At 37.9% G+C, this 18953-nt stretch overlaps 1 protein-coding gene across 1 annotated transcript in view; it reads right to left on the bottom strand.

Annotated features, from left to right (window-relative positions):
* ESR1 (estrogen receptor 1) overlaps window positions 1-11557 on the bottom strand; it is a 103301-nt gene extending 91744 nt beyond the window's left edge. Inside the window, exon 1 of the mRNA XM_062490034.1 lies at window positions 11113-11557. Coding sequence (XP_062346018.1) covers window positions 11113-11540 — 428 coding nt within the window. The 5' untranslated portion in view covers window positions 11541-11557. The remainder of the gene's footprint in view (window positions 1-11112) is intronic.
* Between the last annotated feature and the right edge of the window lie 7396 nt (window positions 11558-18953).

The following is an 18953-nucleotide window of genomic DNA, read 5'->3' as shown; positions in this document are numbered from 1 at the left end:
TTCTACATGGGCCAGCTCCACACTCCCTGTTTCTCCCTGTGAGCCTTTTTATTTCTGCATGCTTTGCTAACACACACTTGCCCTGTTTCAGTGTTTACAACCCATCCCCAGTCCAAGTCACATTGCCTGAGAACATTTAAATTCCACTATTCATCTGCAGTTCAGACTTCTTCTGGAGTTTCTTCTTCAGCTTTTTCAGCTCTGGAGGTATTCTTTCATCTTACTTTTGCAGTTCATCTCAAACTCTTCCTGGAACTTATACATCATCTATTTTCTACAACTAGAGAATTCTGTCCTCCTCCATGTTCTGTCTCACAGCTCACTACAGCCTGCTACAGCACCTCACCAAAGATTCAAATTTCTACCCCACCAGACCCATCATATTTCTGCACTGGCCCCATCCTTCATTGAGACTATCTTTATTTTCTTCTCAGCCCATCTTCCCATACTGAGAGCTCAGGTTTTTTGCTGCATTTTGCTGATGTGACTTTTGCCAAACACAGAAGAAAGGCGCTAAAAGCACAAGAGAGACAAATTTTCTCAATCTCAGTGAAGTACAGCATGTGCTACACAGATGAACTGTAAGGTGGAGGGAAAATGACTGCTAGCCTCAACAGACTTTTATGAGCAGTTGAAACTTAGCAAGCTTGCAGTAGTATTCATGGGCAATCAATACTGAGGTGAATATTTCAATAATAATAGAGACGGAGGGAGAAACTGCACCCCTAGCAAAGTAATGACAGATACCAAGCTGGCAAACAGGGAGCATGCAGAGTGGTGGATTTGCTGTAGGACAACACGTCCAATAAGTTGGACCTCAACAGGCTGGAGAAATGGCCCAGCAGAAATCTCATTAATTTCAGCACTGGAAAACACAGAGTAATGCACCTGGAATAGAATAAACCACTGCAGAAATACAGCAGGGTCTAGGCTGTACTAATATGAACATCTACAGCAGGCTGAGAGCAGAGCTGGCTCCCCTGTCCTTGGCAGCTGTAAAACTGCTTCCAATATGGGGCTTCCAAGCTGAAGCCACCTTTTGACAAACTGGAGCAAGTCCAAGGACAGCCACTAAGATGATCAGGGGCCTGGAACAAATGGTATATGAGGAGATGCCGAGGGAACTGGATTCCTTCCGTTTTCCAAAGAGAAGACTACGGCAGGATTTATTGCTGTCTTCAACAGTATAATGGGATGCTCCAAAGGGAACAGAGCCAGACTCTTTTTGGAGCATGCCATGAAAGGACGAGAGACATCCGACATATCTTTGGGCGAAGAATATTCTAATTGTATATTAGGAAAAACTTTTTCACAATGAGAAGGGTTCAGCACTGTAACAGATTGCCCTGGGTAGATGTGAAGCCTCCATTCTTCGGTCTCTACAGAGCTCAACTGGGTAAGGGCCTGAGAAACCTGATCTAGCTTTGAAGTGAGCCTTGCTTTGAGCAAGAAGTTGACCAGATGATCTTCGAACTTACTCACCCATTCAAACTTACATTACATTACATTACATTACATTGTCATTCTCATCTCTCAGTAAGCTGCCCCTGCCCTCAGTAATATTTGCTGGGATAATCCTTTTGAAATGTCATGCAGCTGTGCAATGAGGCAGCTTTACACATTGTCAGAGAAGGATGCTCTTGAAGTCAGGCCAATACGCAATCACTGAGAAAGGATGGAGCATGTACAGTAGATAAAATTTCACATAATTTAGCTACCAAATGCAAACAAATTCCCACTGTGTACAGTGAGGTATTTCAAGAACTTGTAGCTTAAATTTGAGCAAAATTTCTGGGGAAAAATTAAAGAAAAATAACCTTGATTTGACAACATTCCCCCACTACCAAATATGAGGTGAATGTATATCTGTAATACAATGGCGTCTAGGATGTTCAGTGAAAAGGTTACAGGGTCTTTGCCATGAGTATAGCAAAATTTTATTTTCCCTTCATGATACTTAGAAATTTGAGCCATTTTTGTCAAAATGCATTTTAAAAAATTTACCTGAGACTATCATCTAACATGGAAAATATAAGGCAAAGCTAAAGAATATAAGTAAGCAAAAAAAAAAAAAAAAAAAGAACTTAGTCAGACTTAACAATAAACAGTGTTACTAGAACTGCCAGTAAATAAAGTTGAATTTTATTCTGGCATGCTTAAAAACATCTGTAAAAGCAGATTTGCTTCCACTTTGGCTTTTTTTATGTCTTGAATCAAGGAAAAAATAGTAACAACTTATTGATGTTCAACCTGCTTTAAAAATATTTGATTTTTTAAAATGGCATACATCTGGCAGATAGTCTTATATCTTCACTGGTTTTGATATTATTATCATTGAATACTCAGGTACATTATTTTATATGGGTTTCTCTCTCACCACCTTTCTCCATGAGCATAACTAGAATACTCCCACCACTTCCAGGGTTTGCATGCTTTATCTCTAATTGACATTCCCGTAGATTAAAATTAGAATTATATTTTTCATAGCATGGCAAGAATAAGTTAACATACTTTTCATCCCATAAATTCTAAATAATCCAAACCACAAAAAGGTATTTCAAGGTAATAAATCTGCTACAGTGGCTCATGTGTTGGCAACATACATATTTTTCCTTGCTTGTGGTTATCAATATGGCTGAAGGAGAAGTATTCTTTTACTGCAGGATGGAAGCAGAGAAAGCTGTCCTTTGACATATTAGTTCCCAAAAAGTTGACCAGATTTGCTGTGTACTCTCAGATATTCTTTGCCATGGCTACAGTTTCCTGAAGACAAGGGCTCTGTGGTATGCAATTTGAAACAGGGATCTCACTGTCAAGTCCAAGCTATAACTAATAATGAAAGCAGGGAACATTTATTTAAATTAATTTCTTTTAGACACCAACTGATACAAGTTATTCCGTAATAACTAGATGCTGCTTAATCAAGATGACTTAGCAAATGAAATTATTTAAGAATGTTTACTGACTTTATAAACTGAAAACAGAGATGGCACGGACTTAAGTGACATTTTATTTTTGCCAAAGATCAGGTTTTATAGTATTTGTCTTCAACAGTAAAATTAAATTACATTTTTTTAGAGTTAGCACCTTCCAAACTTCCATCTGTTTACAGATCAACTTGAAGAAGGAAAAAGAGTAAGCTCCTAAACCAGAAACCAGAATATGTCAACGAAGAGCTGGAATGCATGAAGCTCTGCCTGGGCACGGATGAGTTCTCAGCTGAGAACTCACAGGTCAGGATTAAAGGGAGGGCAGGGACAGGTGACATTATAGTGGAGGTTTGCTCCAGGCCACCTTATCAATAAGGTACAAAGGAGGACCATAAGGATGATCAGAGGAATGGAACACCCTTTCTATGAAGAGAGGCTGAGAGACCTCAGTCTGTTCAGCCTGGAGAAGAGACCTTATAGTAACATTCCAGTACCTAAAGGGGGCCTACAAGAAAGCCAGAGGGGAACTTTTTACAAGGGCATGTCGTGACAGGACAAGGGGGAATGACCTTAAACTGAATATTTAGAATATTTAGTCTGAATAATTAGTCTGAATATTAAGAAGAAAATCTTTGCTATAAGACACTGGAACAGGTTGTCCAGAGAAGTTGTGAACGCCCCAACCCTGGAAGTGTTCAAGGCAAGGATGGATGGAGCTCTGAGCAACCTGGTCTAGAGAAAGATGTCCCTGCCCATGGCAGGTGACTTGGAACTAGTCTTCCCTTTCAACCCAAACTTCCACAATTCTATGATCTTTCACTGATTTTTTAATTAATAGATCTTATCTCACAAGCCTGAATTACATTTAAAATAAAAAAATAAAAGTAGACGGGAAATAGAACAAAAAAGCAGTAGGTATTACATATTCAAATTTTAGCAGAACTACATGCAAAAACCAGAGTGAAGGGTATTTGGAAAGGTATTATGAGTTTCCCAGCCTTGTGATTTAAGATTTGGGGCCTAAATTTTATACCGCATTTTCTTCTACAGCTGCTGCTTTGTGCACAGCATCTTCCTAATGATTTTTATTTATCATGAGCTCAGCCTCTTCCTGTGTTGCAGTAAATTTCCCTTTCCTCTTCTTCCAGCTTTTATGTCCCCTTTGTAGTATCCTAGAAAGTTTTATATAACCATCTTTTAGCATCACAAATCAGTCTGCTGAAGGGATCAAAGCATTGCATGATAGCAAGTACTAAAAGAGAAAAGACTGGAACTAGCAATGAAATTTGCACTGGACATTTGCACTGCAGATTGCTGAGAAACTGGAAAAAAATCTTCAATGGAAGAATACAGTTTTCCCCTATGTAGTTAATAGATAATTATCTAATTAATTTCCTTAATGTGATAGTATGATCAAGGTGAAAAAAACCCCCACTGCTTACACACATTGCTTATGAATGCAAGATGAAAATGCATGGGCAGTAAATGCAGCCCATGTGCTGCCTTGATGCTCACTGCTCTGTCATCCTCAGAGGGAGAGAAGGTTCTTCAACAGTTCCTTGCACTGATTCTGCTGCCTGGCTCCTGGGGAAGTCAGTTCTGGCAGCTGTCAGCATTGTGGGACAGCAGCACACAGGACCAGAATGTGACACATTTCACCCATGTCATCTAACACAAGGGGAACTGCACCCTTGAAGAGTTGTAGAAAAGCCACTGGACATGAGGTGGCACAGATGTTCACTGTTAGACAACAACTGCTTTTTCAAGAAGTCCTCTTACTTACTTCCAACTTTCAGCCTTTACTGATATTTTTCACTTTTACCAATGGTTTCCATGCAGTGAGCCATCTTTTTTTATTTCTTATTTATATAGGTGCTGGCTGTTTTGTCATTAGTTAAGACTGCAATGGTTGGAAGACCACTGTAATCATTATATGTATGTCTCAAATAGGATTTACATTTAGGACAGTCATATTTAAGCTATCTTCTGAGCACACTATTCCCTTTTGCTAGTAAAGGGTTAAAAAAACCCCACTTAATATATCACTCCTGGATACAATGTTGTTATCAATATCTTATCAAAGAAAAATGTTATCCTTCAGATTCAGGATCTTGTCTCTAACAGGCATCACTCATGCATTCATAGTCTTGCACAAGAATATTTTAAGTGACATGAAGTAAGAAGCTTCCCAGCAACTGGAATCTGAGCTTGGCAGAAATGCAGAAATGCCTTACCTTGCCCAGTGTCACACTGATCAGGGTTCCTAATGAGCTGTGGTAAATTACAACCTTTGCAAGTCATTGGAAAGGCCACTCAGCCTCAGATGTGACTTCTCCCTGTACAGCAAATTTTACGGACAGTCCCTTCAATGAATGCAATGAAAACAGCACTTCAAATGATAGTGTTGAAGGACAGCATCTCTGCTTTAATCTCTGTTCTGATGCCTGAATAGATAGTAGAAAACTCCCTGCAGACAGACCAGGGAGCTCATGATTCATTTGAGTGTTTCATTGTCAACAATATCAAATTACAAAAATTTCCAAAATCTCAATTTGTTAGGAAATGTGGATGCACTTCAGTTGCAGGACTCTTCTCTTGTGGTTTTCTGGAGCAATGCCTTAGATCTGGTCAGTCTGTCTTGTTGGTTTAATAAAAATTGCTGGCATCTGATGTTCACTTTGCAATTGCTGAAGGAACTAATGCCAGCAACTAATGCTTTCCATATCAGAGCAGATATGGCCAGTAGTGTTTGTTGTTTCAATAGCCTCAGAGCAGGAGTGATCAAGGCCAGTGACACAGAGTCAACTCCCCGTTTCCCTCTCCAGGGACATAATGCAGTGTCTATGTGAAGGAATATTATTGAGCTTTTTTTTTGGGGGGGGTGGTTCTTTACGGGAGACGTATGAGTGGGATTAATTTCAAGCAACTTTGGATATCACTGGGTATTCATCTCATCCAGTAGCTATCTGGAATAGAATACAGCCATCTTATATAATACAGGAAGATAAACTTGCCTTTTCTGAGCCTAACACACTTGGTCCACCCTAGAAAGAGACAATGTGTGTTGTCAGTCTCTTTCTCTCTGTGTCTCAGAGTAAGAAGGGGGGTCCATGTGCAGGTTTGATGCTGCTGTCCATGCCATATGAGGTGTTCCAGGTGGTGACCCTCAGTGACACAGAGCTCCTACTCCAAAAAGTATAGTTACCCAGCAGGTCCTTTGTCATATCTGCTAGACCCATCTGACCTTCAGGCCTCTCAAACAGCAGCAGAGGCCTAAGGAACAGGAAAATTAACACAGACCTAGGTGTCTACATTTTATCAGATTAACCCCATTCACACGGTCTGTCTGAACAACCATAAGTTTAGACATAAATTTCAATTCCTGTTGGGAAGCACTTGGTATGTGGAGCACTTCCTACATCTGTGGTTTATGCAAAAAATACAACTGCTGCAGAAATGAAGAAAATTTTCTTCAATGAGAAGAGACAACTAGTGAGATCCATCTACCTGCCTGGGCAGAAAGGAGGGTAATGAGGAAGTACAGCAGCTCTTTTACCCCTTTCCACCAATGCCTGCCCTTATTCAGGGGCACAAGGAGGGACAGATCACATGTGCTTCTCAACAACGCAGATTGGGGATTTTATGGTGCAAGCACACTTGCAGCAGGATCCACACCAGCACGTGCTCCAAGAAGGGCTGAAGAAACACCAAAGTTGGTTTGTACAAGTCCCTCATAATTGTCATGTGTGAGCATCCCAGAACATTTAAAGGGCTTATCTTTACAACATTTCCATGAGATAAGAAAATATCCATGAGACGACTCCATGTTTTCCTGTCTCTTTTATTACAGTCATCTGTTGCTGCAAAATTGTCAGAGATATCAGCACAAGGCCTGAAAACAGGAACACTCCAAGTGTTCAAGAAAATGCCTGAACACTTGAACTGTTCAAGAGAGGACCTCTGAGCAGATTGATGTTTTAGAGAAAAATAAACAAAAAAGGAAAGCAAAACACTACATTACATCACACTCCGCGTTATGAAATACTTCATGCTCCATTTTGAAAAAATAAGAAAAGAGAAATAATCTTTGAACTTTGCATTCATTTTAACACTTTTAATTTTAAAATTTGGCAAAAAAAGTTCTTTGTTTAGAAGTCAACATGAACAGCTAGAGAAATTGATATTTAATCAGACAAGGTTAACAAAGTTTATGTATTTGGTTACGTAAGTATTTTTGTGACCAATGGATTTATGAGTTACAACAGAAGAGGAATCAATCTACATTTGTAATCTTTCTCAGATTTAGCAAGCATTAAAATCAAAGCTGTGATCATATTGATTAGAACAGCTGAGTCAATTGCAGTTTGATAATTGTGGCTAATGCTAAACAAATACTTTATTACATTAATCTCAACATATTGCCTGAAGTATTAGAAGATAGAAATTAGCCACTAAAATTGAGGGAGCAATTAAGCTGTTAGTCTGCTTGTAGATTGATTTTCCCAGCCTCTGTCCCTCACTACAGACAGTTTTTTTGGTTTTTTTTCTTTTCTTTTGGCTGAATTTGGAACCAGCGCCAAAGACAAGCTACAAAGGGCCTTAAGTGTATGCATGATTTTATTTCAGATCTGAGGAGTGCAGACTCAGTGGGATGACAGAAGACTATCATGCGCTAGCAGAGCAAAAAGGATGATCTGTTGTTGCTTGTAGGAATCTACTGAGGTAAATTAGCTACTGAAAGACTTGATTTTTTCCTTGAGTGGATCAAAACTTGCAAAAAAGTGAGAGAAAATAAGTAGAAATTACCAGAACTCAAAAAGTCAAATTCAGTACTTAAGAACAAAATTAATATTTCCATTAGTTTACTGCAATAGTCATGAGTACATGATTTCCTGCAATAATTATCAACCACTAATCAGCATTTAATAATAAAAAACCCACTACTAAAAATTATCAATAAAATTTGAAAAATTAGATTTGACATTGTCAGATAAGAAAAATGTATTTTAGTTTGGCTACCTATAAAAACAGCCACAAATCAGACATAAAGGGGTCTAGGTATAGACAGCACAATTTGAATTAATTAAGCTCTTTTTTTCTGCTTCTCAAATTCTGATGCCTCATGATTTAGAGATTCCAGAAGGGACATTAATATATTTATTGCAGTCTTTAAAAGTCATTCTTTTTATGTATCATTATGTTCTTCAGCTAGCTATAGAAGCTTACCATTATCTCACAAGAGACTAACCCTTTTGGAAAAAGAGTAACTATTTGAAAGGCAAAATGTAACTTCAGAATTAGCAGGCATATAGTTAATGCACCTATAAATACATATCTGTCTATAGGTAGTATGATTTTGAACACTTATTAACAAAATCAAAAGGCATTAAAAGTTTTCCTTACCACACACAGCAATTTTTTTAGTTTTGTGACTGAAGATTTTTAACATTTTGTCCAAGTATTGAACAGAATATCATCTCAGCTCCAACCTATAATGTTTATTATTGTCCTAGATACTTGTACCACTGAACGCAGTACTTGCATGTCAAATTCAGAGTAGAATAGGGTTAGACAATGCAAATATTTCAGCCCTAGAAGCCAAACAGCACACACAGACAGAAAGGTAAATGAGAATTGCAGAGGAGTCTTCCTAGGTCTTAGGTTACATAACTTTTTATAGAAATAGGCAGCCATATCATAAACTAATCATGATTCATTATAACTTTTTTTAGGGCATCTGTTTTAAGATTTTTTGCCTTTACTACTCCTACTGGTAGGTTGTTCCAGAAACTCACTGTTTCAGCAGTTAGACATCTTTCAATCTCCAGCATAAATTTATTCATTGCCAGATTACACTGCCCTAAGATCTCTTTTCTCCCATAACCCAACTGAAACCAATAAGACTAGTCAAATAAATAAAGCAAATTGGAAGTTTTTTAAATAACCTGTTCTTAAACCCAATGGCTAGATATTTAAATATTTCCCAGGCAGTGAACACATATTCAAACTGTTTTTGACAGACTACTGGTGATTGGGCTCATGCCAAAACACAAGAATAAGAACCTAATGTTTAATGCTGTGAGGGTGAAAACTTTGTTAATACAACCTCACAAAAATGAAAAGCGGAAAAAGCAAAGTTTTTAAATAATTTAATTTCAACAGGACCATGCCTGTTAACAGAAGATAATCATAGCAAGCACTGTGAAACACATTTCTTATTACCACATAAGATGCGTTCCACAGAGTTATGGCTGGAAGGGGCCATTTGTATAACACTGTATGCAGATAAACCTTCTGACATATCCAAGATCATAAATTCACCTAATTACCGCTGCATTAAGCCTCAGCAATTTCAAATGGCTAATACACACATCCAAGGGCGACACACAACCTTGATCAGAAATGCCAGGAAAAGGGGAATACAGCACTGGTCTTACACGTTTGCTCAAGTTGTCAAACTAAAAAAGTACCTTAATTTTGTTTTGAAGGGTCTCACCACAATTCTCTGCCTAAAAATTAAAAGAACGCTATTTCCATAGCAACTCCCATGTCCAGGTAGTTTTTAGGTTTGAATCCTCCTGCAGTACAATGCCTGACTATAGAACATTTTCTGACTCTGCATTTCAATTTCATAAGCTCACTACTCCACTTATGTTTACATACGTAAGTTTGCTTACTCATTTTTCACAATAGGTTTGCACAGGATGCTCAGGTACAAAAAGTCTTTTAATCGAGCACAGAGTGCAGTTTAACTTTCAAGTCACTGGTAATCATTCAAGATCACTACGCTCTGACATGCATTCATTCTTACAGGAAGTATTGTATTTGGTTGCACTAAAATGACTTTTGTTTGAATCAATTCAGTTTACAGATCAAAGTATTGGACTATTTAACGTAACTGTTGTCTATCATTTCACCAGTCTTTATTCTATCTGCTCACCAAAACTAATCCATTTTCTTAATCCATTGCAAAAAAAGTGAAATAATTTTGTTTTCTGGGGCAGGATTTTACTACCAGATTCCTAGTCAGGCTGAGTTAAACCTAAGAACATACGCTGCTCCTTATGGTAACATGTTATATTGTGAAAATAAGCCTAGCAGAGTCTGGCCCTCAACATGGAAAAAATTACTTGATTTTATTTTTTCAAAGTTGTTACACTTTTAACAGACTCACCTGTATATCTCAAATCAACAGAGAATGACAGAGCTCAGAAAAAAAGTACATCTAACTGTTCACTTTGATTCCCTGAAGCCCAGTCTAATAAGCTGACACAAAACTATGCTATAAACACTGCACAAAACATGAACAGCATGGGTATAGGTACATATGACATTTTTTTAAGCCATGATTCTATCAGTTTCTGCCACTTACTTCAAGAAAAGATGTAATTTGTTTTACAACTGACAATAAATATTTAAACCAAGGAAATTTATTTCCCCCTTTCAATGATACTTCTATCTTTCTATTCCAGACCAAAAGGAGAAAAACAGCACCAACCTCCTACTGAGGGACAAAAATATTAAAAACCTCACTGAACGAGCCTCTTTTGAAAAGCAGCATGCCAAGTTTACAGTTAATATGTATCACCCTCCAATGAAAAATGAATGTTAATATGCACACAGCTCTTTGGATGGCTCGGGAAGGTGGTTACTGACTGAAACACTGTCACTGAATCAACTCGAACACTTTGATGAAGAAGGATACAATGCTTCTAAACAACTTCCTATCTAAGCCACTTCTCACAATGCAAAGGAAGACAGAAGAGAAAAATACCCTTACTACCAGCTAAGAGCTGAACAAACAACCACACAGACTGAAAAATGTGTGATGGTGGAAGTCTTTTTCATATACTTCAAACAGTATTATAATGCATTACAACACTGAGTTCATTTGCCATTCTTTAGTCAATTACGGTTTCATGTTTTCCCAGGAAATATTTATACCCATTATCTGATTGGTTTTTTTCACAGGTTTTCAAATTTGCAGCTTACAGTCACAGTGGGCTATGAATTACAGTTTGTTTTATTCCACGCTATTTCTTATGGTCTAGATATAGATGATTCTGTTAAATCATATGCTCCTTTACACAAAAAGCAAATATTAGGGCATAACAGATTTCTACATTCTAATTTTCTCAGAATATCTGCTTAAATAAGAAAGAAAAATTTCTGTAGCATTTACCTGTAGAAGGCTGGAGGAGCAGCTTCCCTCATCCCAAAGCTGCCCTGATCATTTTCAAGGTAATAGGGTACCTGCTGGCTGTGATGATGGATGAACGGTGAGAGCTGGGGTGCCGTTTGCAAGAACACCACTGGGCTTGGCGGGACACTGTTCAGTGAGTGAAATCCTGCCAGGCTGCTGGACCCAAAAGATTCAGAAGTAGAAGCATAACTGAGCGTCGTAGAGCTGTAGACAGGAGCCGTGGTACCAAAATCATAGGTGGCTCCTTCTGGGTAGTTAAAAACTCCTGTCTTGTTGGTTTCCACATACATGTCGCTGAGCGATCTGTCCAGGGGAATCTTCAGCTGAGGTCTGCTCAGTGTCTCCAGTTCAGTGCCTTGAATCTGGTGCAGCAGGGTAACTCCAGAGGTTTTGGTGTGAAGGGTCATGGTCAGTACTAATGGCAGTGAGCAAGGAACATATCTGCTTTTACTGTCAACAGCGAGATCGGCAGCTGGCAGTCCACCTAAAAAAAATACCAGAACCTATTCTGAGGCTCAGCAGAAATCATAATAAAGCAGCACTACACAGGTATTCCTCTAGCCTCGGCAAGGAGGAGGATACAAACAAACACAGAGTGAGCGCTGCAAATGCACATTCTCTCTCTCTCTCTCTCTCTCTCTCTCTCTCTCTCTCTCTCTCTCTCTCTTCTTCCCTCCCTCTCCCTCTCTCTAACTTTTAGGAACTCCTCATCTGTGTTAATATGCATTACAAGGTGCTGGCTGTGAGCCAGGAACCCTTGCCTTGTGCCGACGCTGGTTTAAACATCACTTCAGAAACAATTAGTTTTGGAGTTATACCAAAGAATTGTCCATCTAAATGTTACTTCATTCTTACTAATCGTTTAATTTTTCACTTCAGGGTACAGTGCTTTGCAGCAACTAACGGGAAAGAACACTCTAAATCCAACCAGGAAGACTAGTCCAGTGGTCAGTCAGATTGCTGCCTTTTATTTCCTCAGCAGGCTCCAATCTATCTGTGCTTATCTCTCCTCCTGTTCGATTCATATTCGTGTTTGCTAGAAATATGTAATGTGTACATTGTACTGACCCTGGGCAGGACTGTGCTGTAACCGAGATAATAGGGCAAAGCAGAATGTGTGTGTGTGTGTGTGTGTGTGTGTGTGTGTGTGCAAGCACCCGTCTGTGTGTCTGTCTCTGTACGTGTCTGTGTATATTTGTGTGTCTGGGGAGGGTGGGGGGGGGAAGCAAGCTCCAGTCGGTAAAGCCAGCTCACAAAATTAAAGTGTGCATGATACCTATTCAGAAGAGAAGATTTATAATATACTTTCATCAGCAACAGCAACTTGCAGTTACTAGAGTGCTAAAATGACATTAAAAAGCAAGGAAAAGCTTTAGACTAGCCTAGAAAATTATGCCTGTTCCTTTTTATTCTGTAAAATGATGAGATAAACATCATTTACATTTTGCCACAGTAAGGAGATGGTTATTTGATTGCATGATATATAAATTGAATACAGGAAATTCTTTTTCGTATGAACAAAATAGTTGCAAACTTAAATTTTGAAATGAGACTACGAAATCAAGAAATCTCAAGTAATCAAATGGGATCGGCTTAAAAAAAGCCTGACATGCCTCTCAAAGTTATATTTAGAAAAAAAAAAGAAAGGGAAAAGAAAGAACATAATGAAAAGGTGTGGCATGCATGCTTCTTCTTGCAATCTCATTCCATATAATTTTAACTTCGCACAAACCAGTTCTCCTAAACGAGCAAAATGAAAACCTCCAGAAACTGTTTCAAGCTCTCCAGCTTTGTTGCTGTGGTCTGTGGTTCAGTCAATGAAATAGGTTAATGTCAACCCTAAAAGCATTAATATATGGGCTCCAGTTAGTGTGCTTTGAATACTAGCGAAAACTATGCTATACTTAAACAACTCCACAGTTATTTGGCTCAACCTTCAAAATACCCAAGAAACTGAAAAAGTGAATAGGCAGGTCACTAGAAGTGTCAAGAAAAGTTTACTAAAACTGGTTTTATTTTAGAAATAATAATGTGCTTTCAGAACTTCTAAAATAGCCAGAATTTTTTATATTTGCAAGAATATTCTGAAGCAATATATGTTTTTACCTTCACAGGCACAGAGCTGAGACATCAGCACATGCATAACTATGTACTTGATATATTTCCTCACCCACCCAGCCACCCTCCCTACACTGTTCAAATTTCAGATTGTAGACTTTGATCAAAGAGATAAGCTTGTTTAAATAACACTGGACTAAACATGTTCCCAGTTAAAAAAAATAATAATCAGACGACCATACCCAGCAGTTCAAAAAGTCTTCGAAGAGTTATGCTGAAAGTATGCCAGACAGTGTGAGAGAAAGTAAAGAAAGTGTGTGCATGTTCTCTTAGAGTGGGCGACCGTGCATGTGCAGAGACTCAAAAAACAGCAAGTAATCACAGCTCTCAGCAGCCAGGCTGCAGGGCTGCACGGGCTGAAATGAATGGCAGTTAAAAGTTTAAGACAGCTGCCCTTACACATTTCATTTTGTGCTTTGAAATGCATAGAAAATGCATTCTCTCTTACTAAGCTGCATAATCTGAGAATTAATGTGAATCTACTTGCCACAGAAAATATCCACTTCTACAGTGTGCTACAAAATGGACTTTGAATTTTTATCTAAAGCATTCTCCAACATGTATGCTCTGTTAAAACTAATATATTGATATGAAACAAAATGCTCTAGTGTAATAGCTATTCAGAAGATGGAAACCAGAAGTAAGCAAACAGAGAGTTGATTTCTGAGCATGCCCTGTGTTTCTTACATGCAATTTTTAAGAACCTCATTAATTACTTTTGGGAGGTGGTGTATTTCCAGGGAGTCAAATATTTAAAATTTCCATCAGATGCAAATAGCATTAAACATACTGCAGGGTTACCTTGAACCACCACCACTACTGCTGTGTACCATTTAAACTGGGGACCCTATGACCAGCTCTCCAAAAGCCACAGCCCTCCCACTGAAAGGGCTCAGCAACAGACAGCTGCAGTATCCATGCAGGACACAGCCTTGTACACATCTTGAGATAAAAAAATGTGAGTGCCTCAACAAGATCTTGGGGATTGACTGAGAACCTGTGTGACAGCATCCTGTAATGTCTGACTTACTTTTCCTGTGGAAGAAAAGCAAGAGAGCAAGAAAGGGCAAGGGTGAGGTGTGGGGCTTGTCAAGCCAAATCCCATGAAGAAGATGAATTTTTTATTTTTGTATACTGAAAAAAAAAATCAGGCTTTGATTCTGCTTACTATATATGAGATTTTTAGATATAAAGAAACCATGAAATGAAACAAGTTATCAGAGGATTGCTTTCTTTCTTATCCTACATGGTAAAGACTGTGTTGCTTGCTCCAAATTAACAAACACTGCTGCTTTACTCGGCTTTAGAGATGGCATTAGGTGCACCTGCCTGTGGACTCACCTCTCAGAAAAATGAGATCTAGGTTTCTAAAACCTGGTATTTGTGCTTAAAGGTCAGGACTTACTTCACCACTCACTTTAATCTGATCTATGGCATGTCAGATTTTACATGCTCTAGAATACGGAAATATTACAGTATGGGAATGGGTACAGGATATAGCAATGATATTTAGTGCTGTTTAGCAAGAAGTTTATGCAAAGACTTGGCTTTTCTAAATCCCACATCATGTATGCCTTTAAAAATATGCAGACCTCATACAGAAGGGCTTGCCTCATTCACTCTGGTTTTTGGTTTATTGTTACATGTAGTAACAAGAGAGAGTAAATAAAAACATTAATTGGCTGCAGCACCTTCCTTTCTAGTGCTAGACTGATGTGTTCAAAATGGGGAAGTCTACATTCCCAGATCTAGTCATTTCTCAACTATGGTGTATTCAGCTGCAGCCAAGCTGCACTATGTATTTCTCTCGCCTTAATGAAGGTTTAATGTTGTTTTGGAGTTGCTGAGCACATACTACAGGAGATGCATAGATACATAAAAATAGAGAGGAACTGGTTCTACCAAATCTGAAGATTTGCTAACTTGAGAATGGATACAGATTGGGCATTTTGCTGTATTTCTGAAGTTTAGGAGTATACAAAGAAAATTTGGCTTTGTTCCATCCAGATTTATGCCTGCACAGGAAGGAAAGAAAACAGCATTTAATGAATACTGAAGAAGTAGGAGGGACCGGTCCCTCTTGTGACTGAGGAGCACTGCAGACACGTTAGCAAAGAAGATCAAAGCAGAAACTGCATCTTCATACACAGGGATTTTTAATGACAATTAGTTGGGATGAAATAGTGAGGACTCAAACACTACTCTTCACATGGAAGTGAGAAATTAATAGCTTAGATAAATGAAAGTGACTGATTAAATCCTGTATTCCCCATTTAAAAATTTCAAGCTTTCTGTTTTCCTTTTCTAGATAGGCCAGAGTTCCAGTGCTCAACTCAGATTTTCCAGAGTGGGGAATTTACTCTGATTACACTAATAAAATAGCAAATGCAGCAACATTAAACCACATGTCTGTTGCTCTGTGGTTAAGCAGCTGAAAAATATTAGGTATGTTTCTAAGGGCAAATTTTGCTTATTTTGATTAATTGACAAATAGTTCGCATCTATTTTTTTTTTTTTTAATTTGTTAACAAATGACAACCATGATCAGATTGAGTTAACAGACCATCCATACTGCAATTTGGCTCAACTGGATCATGGGTCCAACACTTCAAAACTGGAAGATAGCTTAAAAAGCCATAAAAGTAACCTTCTTCCACTAATGCCAAATATTGTGGAACCAGTGAAGTGATCTCAGAAACAGAAAAAAGAAAACAGATAATTGAAAAATATAGAAGACATTATTTTATCTTCTCTAAATAACTGGAAGGAAGTTTGGGGATTTCAGTGCCATTAACATCAATGATTTTCTACTGACTACAAGTCCTGAAAGGCAGTCAGAGAATGGTAGCAAAATAAGTTCATTTTATAGGAGTAAAAAGAAAAAAAATGTTAAAGGAAAAAGGAACAGTCTGGACATATTTGGCATTTTGGACAAGATGAAACAAGTTTGAGAGAAAAGGAGATAAACCAAAAAATTATATATATAGTATGCAAAAGTATATACTCAAAGTATATACATGCATATATAAGTATATGTATAAATTAAATATATATATATACACAAAGGCTATTAAAATTATAGGAAAATTTAAAGACAAATCAAAATTCCATTCTATAACAGGCATTTTTCAGCACTAGTTTTAGTAAGTATTGCAACAAAAAATGGTAAACTCAGAGCATATACTATAAATTTTCTGTAAACCTGCTGACAGTGAAAGACCATAAAGTTTGTCGCTTTGGTTCCACAGCTATAAAGATAGAAGCTTTTTTTAGCTGCTGCAATTAAAGAAGAATCTATTGTACACAACAGGAGGAACATTATGTTTTTCCAAGATTCCACAGTAACATTACAGAGAAATTATGTTGTGTTTAGTCCAGTGAGGAAACTCCTCAAGACAGACAGCTGGAGAACAGCACCATCTACCCCACTGCCTTATAAATCTTCTCTAGGGGAAAAAAAATACAAGAAAATTAAAGCTCTTGGTACCACTAGGCAAATGAGGCATGCTTAAAAATTCCTTATGATGTAAGGAGAGATAAGTGCTTCATGCTGTTAGAGGAAGTTTGGAACATTTAAAGTTTTATAAGTTGATACAAAGATGTATACTTCTTTTCTTCCCCTACTCTCAAAAACTCACTATAACTAGCCATGGCACCAAAAGGCTAGACCTAAGATTTCTAACCATAAATTTTTGGTTTATCTTGGTTTGCCTGTCTAAAGGGGAGCTTCTGCTTTCACATGTAGGCAGAGGGCTTGAAAAAAAATTGGTCCAAATAATTCTTATAGCAAATAGGGAACTGTTGAATGCAATTATTCCACACATATGTTTATGAATTTACAGCATTTAAATATGTCTTCAATTTTACCTGTGATTTGTATGAAAGGCCTATTACAAACTCTGAAATTATCTGTGCAAACACAAGAAATATTAGGCTAGGATGTCAGCATATCTTTTTGGTTAAGTATTTTGACATTTTAAATGTTATGACTTTGTTTACGTCTATTTATGACACTATAAGATTTTAGCCATTCAGCTGGAAATTTTGTGTCAGCGATGAGCTCAGTGATAATAATTTGGAAGTATCTGAGCCAATTGGAAGGAAATTATTTGCTTTTCCCTCCTTAGAGATTTCTAGAAACCTTTTTGTTAAAACAAGAAACCCTTTTACTGCAGCAAATGAGCAGTTTGGAGCAGGAACTCCGAATCTGGCAGGGAGCTGGAACTGTGTATCACAGAACTGCCTTTTGCTATTCCTCTGAAACTCCATCCACCTTTGGCCAATTTTTCTACCCTTGAAAAAATTGCAAGTCTTTAAGAGTGATGATTTCTAAAAGCTCTTTCCTGGCTGATCCTGCTTTCCCCTCCTTCAGATGTTAGTCCTGACTCTACTGGGCACAAAACTTACCAAAAGAATGAATGACATGCTCGAGTCCAAACTAGTATAAATACAGAATGCTTTCCCCTTTCATTACTCTTCTGGGGCAGAGTAATAGTCTGGGATTAAGTGCAGATTATTGTGTCAGTTTCAAAACTGAATTTCAGTCCCCAGATGTACAGACTGAATTCCCTGAAACCAAAATAGGGCACCATCTCCCTTTTCAATTCAGCATTAAAAAACATGTTAAAACATACCCTTTTCTAAAGGACTAGAAGACATCTGCAATATAAGTAGCTTGTGCATATTTTCAGGTTTTTGTACCTCAAAGATGGGAGAGTATAAAACTAAATAATTCTGCATGACTCATGCAGAATAAATGGCTTACTACATATGTAAAATGGGCCAAAATACCTGAGTACTCTGGACAAACTCAAAAGATATTATCAAATACTGATGTTTCAAAGAGTTAGTAGATGTTTTCATGGGTGCAGAAAGACAGAAGCAAAAAAGATAATTTCTCTGCTTTTCTACACAAAATTTTAACTACCTGTGAACATGGATATTCACTGCCAGAAAATCAATGATATCTTGATTTAAGATTAAGCAACATTCCCTGCTTAATACAAACACAACATCTTAAAAGAATATTTCTCATAGATCTAGCTTTATGGAAAAACCAGAATGAGCTGGGAAATGCAAAATGTAGCTTAGTATCCCACGTTTAGAGAAAAATTGAATGGACTGACTGTTCATCATGATCTAGTGTTGGTCTAGCAAGAAAACTATTTTTGGATGCCTTGCAATTGGCTTAAGGGAGAGGCATCTTCAAAACGATCAAATATTCCCATGCCTGAGCTCCCAAACACAGTCAGAAATAAGACACCTGTTTAACCCCTTTATGTGGTGAACCTCATAAACAAAACTCTCAAGTTTTGTTTATGAGATTAAAGAAAAAAGTGGGTCCAGATTCCCCTGCTGAGCCTTCCTATCCTTAAGCAGATCCACATTCTTTCCCAGCCTCGTGCCATCAGCAAATGGACTGAAAAGCTACTAAATTTGTCCAGATCAACAATAAAGGTGTTGAACAGGACCAGCACCAACACTGAATACTGAGGTACAGCACTTGTGATCAGTCACCAGCTGAGGTGAAACATCTTTTACTCTCATTAATGGCAGCAGGCTTATAAAACTCTGCTTGGGCTTTGACCCTTCCAGTTTCCTCCCTGCATAACCTCATTACATCCTTGTAGTCTTCCTAAGCTCCAGAAATCCCAATATGGTCAGGATATATAAAGACAGGCTCAGGTAGCACAGCCTTCTCA

This window comes from Cinclus cinclus, chromosome 3 (genome assembly GCF_963662255.1).
Source record: "Cinclus cinclus chromosome 3, bCinCin1.1, whole genome shotgun sequence".
Lineage (NCBI taxonomy): Eukaryota > Metazoa > Chordata > Aves > Passeriformes > Cinclidae > Cinclus > Cinclus cinclus.
The sequence above is the reverse complement of the archived record's forward strand: the minus strand, read 5'-3'. Positions and strand labels throughout refer to the sequence as shown.